We start from the raw sequence: 14,206 nt of genomic DNA on the forward strand, positions 1-14,206 counted from the left end.
ACTTAGCAAGTATTTATTGAATCCTTCCTGTTGATGGGAGATATAAAGAGGAATAATTTATCTCTCTGCCTAATCCAGGAAGAAGACAGGGTAGATATATTAGTGCTATAATAGTGGTACTGAAGAAATATCTAAGGAAGTATCCCGTAGTGTATGGGAAAGAGAGGAATTCAAGGAAGATTTCTTGGAGAAGATAAATCCTTTTTTTTCCCACTCAGGCACTGTAAAATGGGCAGCACTCTGCTATACGCCGCCTGAAAGGTGGGGCCTGCAGAAGGCAAAGCTTGAGCAAAAGCTTGGAAGCCAAGCTGTGTGGAGAACAAGTGGAAATTATGGTTGAGACAGTACTCAACCATACGTGAGAGGCAGGAGGGACTAAACTCAGCCTTTGATTTGGGTTTAGGGATTTGGAATATTAATAGATTCTAAAGTCACTGGAACATCATGGATAGGAATAACAGATTCAGAGGAATGCTTTAGAAAAAGAACTCTATGGAGGACAGGTTGGGGGTAGGAAGAGGTCTAAGTGGAGGCAACACTAGTAAAGTCCAGACAGGAATTAATGAAACGTTGAGCCAAGTCGATGAATGCAACAGGAAAGGAAGTACAGAAATCCACAGGCTGACTCTGGAAGATGGAAGAGTGGAAACCAACAAGAATAAAACCAAAGGCAGAAAGGATGGATGGTGATGCCATTGCCATTAACCAAACCCAGAAATCAGGAGGAGTACAGAGGTGAGGCAAATCAACGAAAGTGTCCAATATGTTAAGTCTCAGAGGTTTGTAAGACATATTTATTGAACTGTAGGTGTACAAATCATGAGAGAGGTCACCAGGTCAATCAAACTGAATCATTTTTCAAAATGATATTTGAAACTGTAAGGGTGCATTAAACTAGTCAGGAAGATGGCACAGCATTGATAGAGGGCTGGAGCCTTGGAGAATGTTGTACATGTGAGAAAAGACAAGGCGTAAAGGAGCTTAATAGAGACAGAAGTAGCATCAGGAAAGAGTGTGTTTCTGGAGACCAAAGGAGTTTATAATTGATTTACAGTGTTGTCAGATTTTTTTTTTTTTTTTTTTTGGAGTATAGTTGATTTACAATGTTGTGTTAGTCTCAGGTGAACAGCAAGATGATTCAATTACACATATACATGTATCTATTCTTCAGGATTCTTTCCCCATAGGGAAGAAGATTTTAAGGAGGAACTACTGTTGGTAAACTAGACAAGCTGAGAGGTGAGAGGGTCACTGGAAACTTAGGGGGAGCAGTTTGAGAAGCAGTGGCAGAAGCAGAATCAACTGCCTAAGGAGAGGAGGCTAAGGTATATCACATCAGTTACTTTTAGAAGAAATTTGAGAAGGGAAGAGAGTGAGAAACGAAAGTGGCTTGAGGAAGGACAGGGGTATTTTAGGTTCATTCTTGTAGCCACAAGCTACGCTCTTCTTGGCAAGAACATAGCTGTGCATGAAAGGAAGAAGGATGTGAGCCCTTTTTATTTCTTAACACAAAACTCCAGACCTAAATTACCATCTGGGAAGGAAGGAGGGAAACATGATCTCTATTTATCAGACTTAGATTTTGCTTCGGCAGTTTTGTCTAAGTCTTGCACAGCCGTATAAACGCCATCCCTCCACTCTAAATAAAACAACAAACCACCACCACTCCCTCCGCTTCTTCGTAATCTGGAAAAACCAAGCAGGTACAACGTGTCCTAGTCCTTCGCCTCTCCGAGCCGGCTTTAAACCTGAGAGTGCTCAGCTCAGCTCTCTGGTGGGTCCGGCCCGATGAGCAGCTCCTGACGCAGAGTCCAGCGTAAACCCAACAGAGTCGCTCCAGTTTCTTGCATCTGATCCTCCCACGACGCTAAGGCTTCGCGGGCCATGGCCTCGGTGCGAACATCAAGTACAGTTAGAAAACCCCTCGGCCCTGCCTGCAGCTCCTTCGGCCCACTGTAGTCGGCCTCCATTACTCTTTTCCCGCGAGGCACCTCCCTCGAGAAAATGAAACCTGGTGCCATCAGCTGAAGCAAAAGGGTGGGACCTTTTTACTAGGCACACGGAAAAGCTAGAATCGACTTCAGACAGCAAAGGGGTGTGCTGCCCGGCCGGGTCACCAGGACGCCCCGCCCAGGCCCGCCCTCTACGCATCAGGGACTACATTTCCCAGAGGCCTCAGCGGCCCCGAGGGGCTGGCCGGTCCGCTCTCCGCTCACACTGCGCGGTGACTGGCTTCCTCGGAGGAGGGCGGGGCCTAATCCAGCCAATGGGTGAGGGGCTCGTTACGGCGGCGGAAGCAGCGGCGCTGGGTTGAGGGGTGGGGGGCAGAGTGCTAGCGCCTCGGCGGTGGCGGCGGGTCCCGGAGCCCGAGGACGTCGGCTCCACAGGCGGAGAGCGCACGGAAGCAAGCTCGAAGTGGCGCGGCGGCCACTTGGCGCAGCACTCAAGTAATGGCGGGACGGGCGCCCAGGAGCGAAGGGGAGGGGAGGAGACGAGGGGGCGGGGCGGCCGAGCCGGGCTGCAGCGTCCGTCCCGCTGCGCGTCCCCGGGGAAGGGCAGCGGTGCCTCGTCTCTGCGGCGTAGACCTGGGCTCTTTCGCGAGCTGAGCATGGCAGTTGGCCCGGCGGCAAAGGCCCGGTGTCCTGCGGCAAGGAAAGGAGAGGCGTCGGGAGGGCTGGGCTGATCCGGGCGTGGGGGCGTGGCGGGCGTGGGCCTTGGCGGGGAAGCTGAGAGGCCGGGGGAGCGCGGGCGGGCGGGCGGCCCAAGGAGTTTGGCTCCTGGAGCAGTTTAAAGTGACTCTCCACATCCGGGCCCTGCGCCCGCCGCTTTCAGACCCCGACCGAGGCGGGGCCTCCTAGCTCCCCGCCCCTTTTGCCGGCAGCGCTTGTCTTCCTCTGCTATTGGCTCAGCCTCGAGGGCCTTGGGCTGCCCCGGCGAGGCTCGCGCCTGATTGGCTGGCAGTCGGCGGGAGGGTGGGGCGGGATCAGAGCTGGCAGACCGCGGTGGATTGGTCTGGGCACTGGAGTGACGCGCCCGGCGTGGGGCCAATGGGCAGACTGGGGAGGTAGGGGCAGGTTCGGGGGAAGAGGACTGGAGCGGAGCGGTGGCCGGCTGGCCCGGGTGAGCGGGGCCAGAGGAGCTGGACAGCGGCGGGCTCGAGGCGCGCTGCGGCGCAAGCCTTCCCGGCGACCTCGGACCCCAGCGCTGCCACCGAGATGGGTCCTCCGCGGCCCTCTCAGCCTGGCGAGGTGGAATCGGGAGGGGCGGGCGGCGGGCGGCGGCTTCAGGTAAAGAGGCGTACTGGTCCTGAGCTCCTCAGAATGCCTAACCCCTCTCCGGAGAAGTCTTAGAGACCCCATGTGTCTGGAGACCCATGTTCTCCGATCTTAGCTATGGGCTTCTGGGTGGGGGTAGGATTGCGGGTGTATCGAGGATATCGGCAGAGCTTGCTTGGCTCCTGAGAGGAAAGTGAGGGTAGATTTTAGGGAAGGTGGTGAAGGTCTCGGTTCCCTTTGGCTCGATGGCCGTCTGTGAAAGGGGTGGGATGAAATCCGTCACTGAAGGCCTGTGCAGAAAAACATGAGAATTCCTTTTGGATCCGGTCTTGATGTAAGGTTTCTGGTCCTTTCTTAGGACAGGGCATCTGCCTCCGATTCCTCCTTTGACACACTGATGACAGTTTTGTACACCTTGGTGTGAGGTTTGGCTTTCAAAGGCACAAGCCATTTGTCATGAAACTTTACAGAGAAATATATGTATTGTGTTAATACATGTCATGTGGCTGTTGCGCACGATGTAGTGTCGACTTTTCCGTTTGGCAATTCACAAGTATTTGGGGGGGAGTCATAATATCCCTCAGTATCATATAAGTGATTTTACCATTAATTGAACCTATGTACATGGAAAACTTAAACAATTTAGACCATTTCTGCACTGTATATTGAACACAAGTATTATTTTCAATCAATGATGCTGCATTTGCTTTCCTAAAAGAAGGTATAGGTACTAAAAATGTTTTAATTTCTCATTATTGGTTCTAATCTCAGAATCCAGTAATAACCATGTGACTATGCACTGCAGGTGGAAATGAGTTCTCAACAGTTTCCTCGGTTAGGAACCCCTTCCACCGGGCTAAGCCAGGCTCCTTCACAGATAGCCAACAGTGGTTCTGCAGGATTGATAAACCCGGCTGCAACAGGTGAGATGTGTGATATTTTTCTGCATTGCTTTCTGCTTTTAAAATATTGCAGGTTTTCCAACTTAAAAATTAGCAAATTCTTGGTGGGGTTTTAGTAAATACTAGGTTATTGAATTTGAAGAAAGGATATATTACAATACTAATGTACATAAGGCTTTTTTTCCATCCTGTTTTAATCACTTGATTCACATGTGCCAGAGTATAGGTGAAACTTAAAGCATGCTTACAAGATACATTTTTTAAATGTATTAATGTGTTGTTATTTAACTAAGGCCCAGAAGTATAATAATAGTGCCATGAGGGTGGGCAGAGGCATAGGAACTTATAGGAACTTAGCTTTTAGAAACTTGCCTTTTAGGAACTTACTGTTTAGGAAAAGAGATTTTTCTAAAATGTGTATGCACACATATATGCAGTTTGGGTTTTAACTGTATGCTCTGAGTGCTGTAGATCAGTGAGTGGCCTCAGCTGGTAATGATTCGGCTGGCCAGGGAATGTTTGGCAATGTCTGGATACAGTTTTAGTTGTCACAGGTAGGGGTGCTACTGGCATCTGATATTTATTTAGAGTCCCTGGATGATGCTGTTGAATATCCTACATTATGCAGGACAGCCCTCCCCACCCCCAACAAAGTATCAGTCTAATCAGCAGTACTGAAGTTGATTACTCCTTCAAATAATCTGTGTATTATATATATCAAGTAAAAAGTATTATTACTTCTGTGTTGGCAAAGTGAAATAAAGTACTCCCTTTTTCTATTCCTTTCTTTAGTGCCTGATTTCTGTGCTCCTTATCATGGTATTACTCCTACTTAACAGTAGCTGCTGACATTTTCTGAATAAGCAATAAGTTCCCAATTTTCTTGACCTTGGGACTTTACATAGTCTGGTTTTTGTGCTTTTTGTTTTTTGTGGTTTTTTTTGGCTACAGTCTTACTTTTTCCTCTCCACACTTACTTATCTGGATATTCTTTGTTCTTTCCTGAGGTTTTATCTCAGATATCACTCTTCTTTGGGAAGTCTTTACTGACTTCATCATCCACAGCAAGCAGTTCAGGGTAGGACCTCCTCCTCGAAAGAAAGCCAGGACTTATCTGTCCATATTCCTTTGCATGTGCTATTCTTGCTACAGTGTAGACATCAACAAATTATTATAGAGCTGCCTCAAGTTATTACTCTTTAACAAATATTTTGACAGTGTTTTCTCTGGTATAAATTCACAGCAGAATTTTTTTTTTTTTGCCGAGCTGTGTGGCTTTCGCGATCTTAGTTCCCCAACCAACAATTTAACCTGGGTCATGGCAGTGAATACACTACGTCCTAATCACTGGACTGCTAGGGAATTCCCGAACCAGAATAATTTAAAGGAGCATAATGAAGAGAATAGTTTTGAACATCAATTTGTAAGAATTATACTGCTCATTAAGAAGGATATCAATTAGCAATAATTGCCCTCAGATTTTGTTGAGAAGGAAATCATTGACTTAGGCCAAAATTGTGTGTAATTTTACTTCTGAAACGTGTATCTTTTTTCCTTCAATTGGTCTAAGAAAGAAAACAAAAGTTTTCCTTACGTGGTTAGATATCTTTCTGTAGTTCCTGTTGCATTTATTGAAAGAAGTAATTTGGGATCCTAAGCATGTCAGGATTTTAAGTACATGTTCATAGTTCAAAAGTATAGATTACAATCAGTTGTCTTAACTACTGCTTGAAGAATTTTTTTTTTCTTTCTGATGAAAATAACTGCAAATGCCTGGAAGGAAACAATAAATGGTTTCAAAAAGAGCTTAATGGAAAATGATCAGTGCATTATAACTTAATGAAAGTGTTAAAAATCAAAGTCTTCCTGGACAAATAGGTTTGGAAGAAAGTTATGAAATTGTCCATTTTCTTTAAAATTTTACTTAGAGGAAAATCTGGGTAGTCAGGAAGGTTAAAAATCAATTGAAAATGGAAAGACAGAAGTAAAGTGGTCTTTATTCACAGTCATCGTATATACAGAAAATACTAAAGAATGTTTTAAAAAGCTGTTAGAACTAATAAGTGAAATTAGTAAAGTTGCAAGATAAAAGTTCAGTGTACAGAAATCATTATATTTTTAAATACTAGTAATGAACAGTGAAATTTTTAAAATGTCATTTACAGTGGCATTGCTGCTGCTAAGTCACTTCAGTCGTGTCCGACTCTGTGCGACCCCATAGACAGCAGCCCACCAGGCTCCCCCGTCCCTGAGATTCTCTAGGCAAGAACACTGGAGTGGGTTGCCATTTCCTTCTCCAGTGCGTGAAAGTGAAGTCGCTCAGTGGTGTCCTACTCCTAGCGACCCCATGGACTGCAGCCTACCAGGCTCCTCTGTCCATGGGATTTGCCAGGCAAGAGTACTGGAGTGGGGTGCCATTGCCTTCTCCGACAGTGGCATTAAAAAAAAAACCTAAAAAATACTTAGGAATAAATTAACAAAATATGTGTATGACCTTGGGTTAGAAAACTATGTGAAACATTGCTGAGAGAAATTAAAGATCTAGGTAAAGAAAAGATCTGTCACGTTTATAGATTGGAAAACTCAGTATTTTCTTTTACCCAGAGAGACCTGTAGATTCATATAAATCCTAATCAAATTCACATCAGGTACTTTTCCAAAAACTGACAGCTGAATCTAAAATTTATGTAGAAAAAACCAAAGGATCTAGAATAGCCAAAGCAATTTGGACAAAAAAGAAGAAAGTTGCCTTTTCTCTGCTGCCTTACTTCAAGACTTGGTATAAAGCTGCACTAATGAAGATATTGTTAAATTGGCATAAATCACTGGATCATTGGAACTAACTAGAGGATCCAGAAATAAACCACAATGGTTTATTAACCACATAATAGTTAATTGATTTTTGATAAAAGTACATAGAGAATTCAATAGGGTATTGACAAAAATAGTATTAGAACCCTAGAATATTCATATGAAAAGAAAATGAACCTTGACCTCTATGTCCACCATGCATATAAATTAACTCAATGTGTAATTGTGAACCTAAATATAAAATTTAAAATTTATAAAAGAAAACATAGAAGAAACTACTTGTTACTTTGGAGTAAGTAAAAATGGCTTAGGACACAAAAAATGCTGATTATAAAGGAGACAACTAATATGTTGTACTAAAATGACTGCTCTGCAAAAGACATCATTAAGTAAGATAAAAGGACAAGCCACCAAATGAGAGAGAACATTTGTGATAAATGTGTCAACAAAGAACTTACATCCCAAATATGTTAAAAACTCCTGTAACAACAAAAGCAAAAAGACAAACAGCCGGTTTGGTTTTTTTTTTTAATGGGCAAAATATTTGAAGAGACACTTCATCAAAGATGCTGTATAAAAGCCAAATAAACACATTAAAAAAATTAAACTATTAATCCCAGGGCAATGCAAATTAAAAACAATAGAAACCACTGTACACCCACCAGAATGACTAAAAAAGACTGACAATACCAAGTTTTGACATGTTTGTGGAGCAAGTAGAACCCATATATTGGTGGGAATGCAAAATAATTTAGCCACTTTGGAAAACAGTTTGATACAGTGTCTTAAAAAATTAAACAAGAGCTTACCATACAACCCAGCAATCTCATTCCTAGGTATTTACCCAAGATAAATGAAAATATGTATCACACATACAGTGATCTCCTCAGTGGTTCATAGAAGCCTTATTCATGATAGCCAAACACTGGAAAGAACCCAGATTTTATCAACTGGTGACTGGATGAGCAAAGTTTGGTTTGATCCATACAGTGGAATTCTACTCAGTAATAAAAAGAAGCAAACTAGCATTACATGTAATAAAATGGAGGAGTGTCAGAAGCATTTTATTGAAAGAAAGAAGCCAGACCCAAAGGACCACTTATTGTGTGGTTCTATTTATGTGAAATTCCAGAAAAGACCAAATAATAGTGATAGAATGCAGATCAGTGGTTTCTAAGGAGTAGGGATGGGCGGGGAGGGAATTGACTGCAGAGGGGCATGAATGAACTTGTTAGAGTAATAGGCAATGTTCTATGTTGCGATTGTGTTGTGATTACAGTACTGAATACGTTTATGTGCATTTAATTTTATAGAACAAATTAGTAGATTTTATATGTAAATTATACCTCAGTAAGGCCGATTGATTAAAAAAGATCTAGAGATATGAACATATATTTCCCTTTGTGAAATATGACCTGTGATCATATAAAACGAACTTCAACATGGAAATGTTACTTAAAACCACAATAAGATACCCAGTACACACCCACTAGAATGTCTGCATATCAAGAATTGGTGAGGATGAGGAGCAACTGGACTACTAATATGCTGCTGGTGGAAACTTCAGATGAGTCAACCACTTTGGAAAGTAATTTGACAGTTTCGTATAAAGTTTACTATTTGACCTAACCAATCTGCTGATTTGTTGGTGAACGCGTGCTAAATCACTTCAGTTGTGTTTGAGTTTTTGCGACCCTATGGACTGTAGCCTGCCAGGCTCCTCTGCCCATAGGATTCCCCAGGCATGAATACTAGAGTGGGTTGCTATGCCTTTCTCCAGAGGATCTTCCGACCCAGGGATCAAACCCGTTTCTCTTACATCTCCTGCATTGGCGGGTGGGTTCTTTACCACTAGTGCCACCAGATGTTGGTGAGAATGTTTAAAAAAAAAACACTGAACTCTCTTAGAATAGCTGTTTTATTGTATGCAAATTATACCCCAATAAAATGCTTAAAAAAATTTTTTTTAATCAAAATTTTTCAAAATCTAGGAGAAAAATCAATATATAACAAAATATAAAATACACTTTAATCTTTTCTCCCAGCAATCTTGATTCCAGCTTGTGTTTCTTCCAGTCCAGTGTTTCTCATGATGTACTCGGCATATAAGTTAAATAAGCAGGGTGACAATATACAGCCTTGATGTACTCCTTTTCCTATTTGAAACCAGTCTGTTGTTCCATGTCCAGTTCTAACTGTTGCTTCCTGACCTGCAACAAATTTCTCAAGAGGCAGGTCAGGTGGTCTGGTATTCCCATCTCTTTCAGAATTTTCCACAGTTTATTGTGATCCACAGAGTCAAAGGCTTTGGCATAGTCAATAAGCAGAAATAGATGTTTTTCTGGAACTCTCTTGCTTTTTCCATGATCCAGCGGATGTTGGCAATTTGATCTCTGGTTCCTCTGCCTTTTCTAAAACCTGCTTGAACATCAGGAGGTTCACGGTTCACGTATTGCTGAAGCCTGGCTTGGAGAATTTTGAGCATTACTTTACTAGCGTGTGAGATGAGTGGGGCTGTGTGGTAGTTTGAGCATTCTTTGGCATTGCCTTTCTTTGAGATTGGAATGAAAACTGACCTTTTCCAGTCCTGTGGCCACTGCTGAGTTTTCCAGATTTGCTGGCATATTGAGTGCAGCACTTTCACAGCATCATCTTTCAGGATTTAAAATAGCTCAACTGGAATTCCATCACCTCCACTAGCTTTGTTCGTAGTGATGCTTTCTAAGGCCCACTTGACTTCACATTCCAGGATGTCTGGCTCTAGGTCAGTGATCACACCATCGTGATTATCTGGGTCATGAAGATCTTTTTTGTACAGTTCTTCTGTGTATTCTTGCCACCTCTTCTTAATATCTTCTGCTTCTGTTAGGTCCATACCATTTCTGTCCTTTATCAAGCCCATCTTTGCATGAAATGTTCCCTTGGTATCTCTAATTGTCTTGAAGAGATCTCTAGTCTTTCCTATTCTCTTGTTTTCCTCTATTTCTTTGCATTGATCGCTGAGGAAGGCTTTCTTATCTCTTCTTGCTATTCTTTGGAACTCTGCATTCAGATGCTTGTATCTTTCCTTTTTCCTTTGCTTTTTGTTTCTCTTCTTCTCACAGCTATTTGTAAGGCCTCCCCAGACAGCCATTTTGCTTTTTTGCATTTCTTTTCCATGGGGATGGTCTTGATCCCTGTCTCCTGTACAATGTCACGAACCTCATTCCATAGTTCATCAGGCACTCTAATCTATCAGATCTAGGCCCTTAAATCACAAGCTGGAATCAAGATTGCCAGGATAAATATCAATAACCTCAGATATGCAGATGACACCACCCTTATGGCAGAAAGTGAAGAGGAACTCAAAAGCCTCTTGGTGAAAGTGAAAGTGGAGAGTGAAGAACTTCGCTTAAAGCTCAACATTCAGAAAACGAAGATCATGGCATCCGGTCCCATCACTTCATGGGAAATAGATGGGGAAACAGTGGAAACAGTGTCAGACTTTATTTTTTGGGCTCCAAAATCACTGCAGATGGTGACTGCAGCCATGAAATTAAAAGATGCTTACTCCTTGGAAGAAAAGTTATGACCAACCTAGATAGCATATTCAAAAGCAGAGATATTACTTTGCCAACAAAGGTCCGTCTAGTCAAGGCTATGGTTTTTCTAGTGGTCATGTATGGATGTGAGAGTTGGACTATGAAGAAGGCTGAGCGCTGAAGAATTGATGCTTTTGAACTGTGGTGTTGGAGAAGACTCTTGAGAGTCCCTTGAACTGCAAGGAGAACCAACAAGTCCATTCTGAAGGAGATCAGCCCTGGGATTTCTTTGGAAGGAATGATGCAGAAGCTGAAACTCCAGTCCTTTGGCCACCTCATGCGAAGAGTTGACTCATTGGAAAAGACTCTGATGCTGGGATGGATTGGGGGCAGGAGGAGAAGGGGATGACAGAGGATGAGATGGCTGGATGGCATCACTGACTCGATGGGCATGAGTCTGGGTGAACTCCAGGAGTTGGTGATGGACAGGGAGGCCTGGCGTGCTGCGATTCATGGGGTCTCAAAGAGTCGGACACAACTGAGCGACTGAACTGAACTGAATCTTTTCTCCTAGCACATTTTTCCTACAAGAAAAAAATTTCTAATTTTTTCCTGAGCAGGTCATCGAATAAGGGCTCAGAGTGCATGTGGTTATTTATTCCATAGTCATTGATAATAGCAGAAATTTGGAAATAACCTAAAAGCTCGTCCGTGATATAAGGGTTTAAAAAACTATAGTACAACTATACAGTGGGCATTTAGCCCTTTTAAAATGATACAGTATATGTCTATTACTCAGTGATTTCTCTCTTAGGTATATATATGTATTTAATAGAAATGATATGAATGTTCACCAAAAGACGTACATGAATATTCCTAGCACTCCTATTCATCAATAGTGAAAGAACTGAAAACTAACTGCCTGCTGGCAGTAAAATGGATAATTTGTGATTTATTCAAGAATTGGCATACTGTACTGAGAAAGAAAGATCTACAGCTACGTGGAGTAACATGGATGAAGTCTCATACCTGTAAGTGAAAGAGGCAGGACACAACCGTTTGGTACAAGTGTATTTATATAGAGCTCAGAAATAAGATAGCAGTAACGTGTAGTGTTAGAAGTCAGCATAGTAAGTATCATTGGGAGGAGCAGTGACTGGAATCGGGCTGAACAGGGGGTTTCTGGGGAACCAGTAGGATTCTGCTGGTTGATCTAGGTGCTGGTAACTCAAGTGTGTTCAGTTTGTGAAAGTTCACTAAGCTATAACATTAGTATTTGTACACTTGTCTTATGAAGGTTGTAGTTAAATAAGGACTTCCTTGGCAGCACAGTGCCTAAGATCTGTTTTCCACTTCAGGGTTCACGGGTTCAGTCACTGCTTAGGGAACTAATATCCCACATGCAGTGCGGCACACCAAAAATAAATAAAAACCCACCTAAAATTAAAGAGCCGAGGAGTGTCTGAGGTTTTACCAAAATAGTAACTTGGAGCTTTTAGGGGATAGACTTTGGGAGCAGTTTTACTTTCTGTATAGTTTTCCAAATAATTAAAAAAAAAATTTTAAGTGTAATCTTTATATTCAGAAAAACAGCATTATTTTAGGAAAATGTTAGTGCAAATTAATATCTTCACGGTCTCTCCTCTTTCATTTACTTTAGTTCCTTGATTTTGTTTTAACTTTTAAATACGTTACAAGTTCTCATGGTCCAAAATTCCAAAAGAAAAAGAGTACACACTAAAGAGTATCTCTTCTCCCTGTCCCCCACTCACCGCTTGCTTTCCCTTCAGACAACCAAGGTGATTTGGAGGTACATGATCACTGTTCAAATATAAATGTGTTCATGTTTGTGTGTATTTTATTTCTTCTCTATGCTATACCTGGCTATTTTCATGTATCTTTTTCATAATAGATATTATACATTTTTTCCATAAAAGTACCTAAAAAGTTTTCCTGCTTTGTTTTTATATTTGCATGCTAGTGTAGTGTGTGACTATGTCATAATTTATATAACCAGATCACTGTTGATGGACATTTAGGTTTTTTCAATTTCTTTCCTGGTATAAAAATGTTGAAACAAATAACTTGTACCCGGCAACGCACTCCAGTACTGTTGCCTGGAAAATCCCATGGGCAGAGTAGCCTGGTGGGCTGCAGTCCATGGGGTCCCTAAGAGTAGGACACGACTTTGCACTTCTCACTTTCATGCATTGGATGAAGGAAATGGCATCCCACTCCAATGTTCTTGCCTGGAGAATCCCAGGGACAGGGGAGCCTGGTGGGCTGCCGTCTGTGGGGTCGCACAGAGTCAGACACGACTGAAGCGACTTAGCAGCAGCAGCAATTCATTTTATATATATGTTCTATATCTATAAGATATGTTTGTTTCATGGTATGCACACTCAAAATGATAGCTGTGTAAATTAATAAATATGTTAACTATCTTCACTGTAGTAGTTATTTCAGAATATACCATATATTAAATATTCATGCCCTCTACCCAAAAAAAAAAAAGATACATCCCTACAAGTTGAAATGTTGAATCTCAAAGAGTGCATGCATTATAGTAACAGTAGAGCTTTACTTGTTCACTCTGTAGGGAAATTTGTTTTTAAATATTGTATGTTCTTAGACTTAAGAACTAAAGTAATCTTTTTAATATTAAGTTTTTATAACTTTTTAAATAAATATTTTAAATGAAATTGTCTTACGTCTCCTATTACAGTTTCAGCTACTTGAGTTCATTCTTTCTCCTTCATGTCTTCACTAGTCAACGATGAATCTAGTCGAGACGCTGAAGTCGCTGCCAGGGAGCACATGGGTTCCAGCAGCTCCTTACAGTCCCGTGAAGAGAAGCAGGAACCTGTTGTGGTAAGGCCCTACCCGCAGGTGCAGATGCTGTCTACACACCATGCTGTCGCCTCGGGCACGCCTGTCACAGTGGCAGCCCCACCAGCACACCTGACGCCAGCAGTGCCACTCTCATTTTCGGAGGGACTTATGAAGGTAATGGAGAGGTTTAAAATTTCACACTGAACCGCAGCTAAAGACTGGCTAGTATTTCTGACAATGCTCACAAAGTCTTAGGCTAGAGCCTAGGATTGTAGCCTTTTCTTGTTGACCCATCAGTCCAGCTCCTGCCTGTAACTCAGAGTTTCGCCGTTCTGCAGTGCCTAGTGCCCTGCTGCAGGGCACTTGGCATCACAGGATCTTTTCTAGTATCCATATTGACATAAATTTTATTCACAAGTTATGGGCATACTAGTGTAGCTTTTATCTTGGAGTGGCATTCTTTTCCAAGATTTTATTTGCTAATTTGGGGATATCTGAGAACATCGCTTTGTGTGTATTACCTTGTGGATATGTTTTAGTTACTGGGAATTTTGTTTATTTCCATCCAGACTTGGGGAGGCAGCACAGTATAGAAGAAAGAATGTGGGCTGTGAGCCATACAGATCTGGGCTTTATTCCCATTTCTTGTTTTTACCATCTGTGTGGCTCTGAGCAAGGAACTTAGCCTTGCTTTGTATGTTTGCACATCTGTAAAATGGAAACGGTAGTACTTCAATGGAAAGGCTGTGATGCTAAGAGATAAAATATACAAGGCTTCTAGCATCTTTCGTGGCATTCTCCAGGTTTGATTTGTGTGCGTATATAGAATGAAATGCATCACTAGTAAAAAGCTATTGATATGTTT

At 42.2% G+C, this 14,206-nt stretch overlaps 1 protein-coding gene across 9 annotated transcripts in view; it reads left to right on the forward strand.

Moving 5' to 3' along the window:
• Positions 1–2,268: 2,268 nt before the first annotated feature.
• The window catches only part of SAP130 (Sin3A associated protein 130), a 78,093-nt gene continuing 66,155 nt past the window's right edge, over positions 2,269–14,206 (forward strand). For 2 of the 9 annotated variants that reach the window (XM_027554594.1, XM_027554613.1), the window contains exons 1-3: positions 2,289–2,447; positions 4,081–4,198; positions 13,280–13,515. In XM_027554594.1, coding sequence (XP_027410395.1) covers positions 4,087–4,198; positions 13,280–13,515 — 348 coding nt within the window. In that variant the 5' untranslated portion in view covers positions 2,289–2,447; positions 4,081–4,086. Of the gene's footprint in view, positions 2,448–3,002; positions 3,121–4,080; positions 4,199–13,279; positions 13,516–14,206 lie in introns of those variants that run through there. The other 7 variants (XM_027554539.1, XM_027554566.1, XM_027554604.1 and 4 more) reach the window with 6 other exon arrangements.

Source organism: Bos indicus x Bos taurus, chromosome 2 (assembly GCF_003369695.1).
Source record: "Bos indicus x Bos taurus breed Angus x Brahman F1 hybrid chromosome 2, Bos_hybrid_MaternalHap_v2.0, whole genome shotgun sequence".
Classification (NCBI taxonomy): Eukaryota; Metazoa; Chordata; class Mammalia; order Artiodactyla; family Bovidae; genus Bos; species Bos indicus x Bos taurus.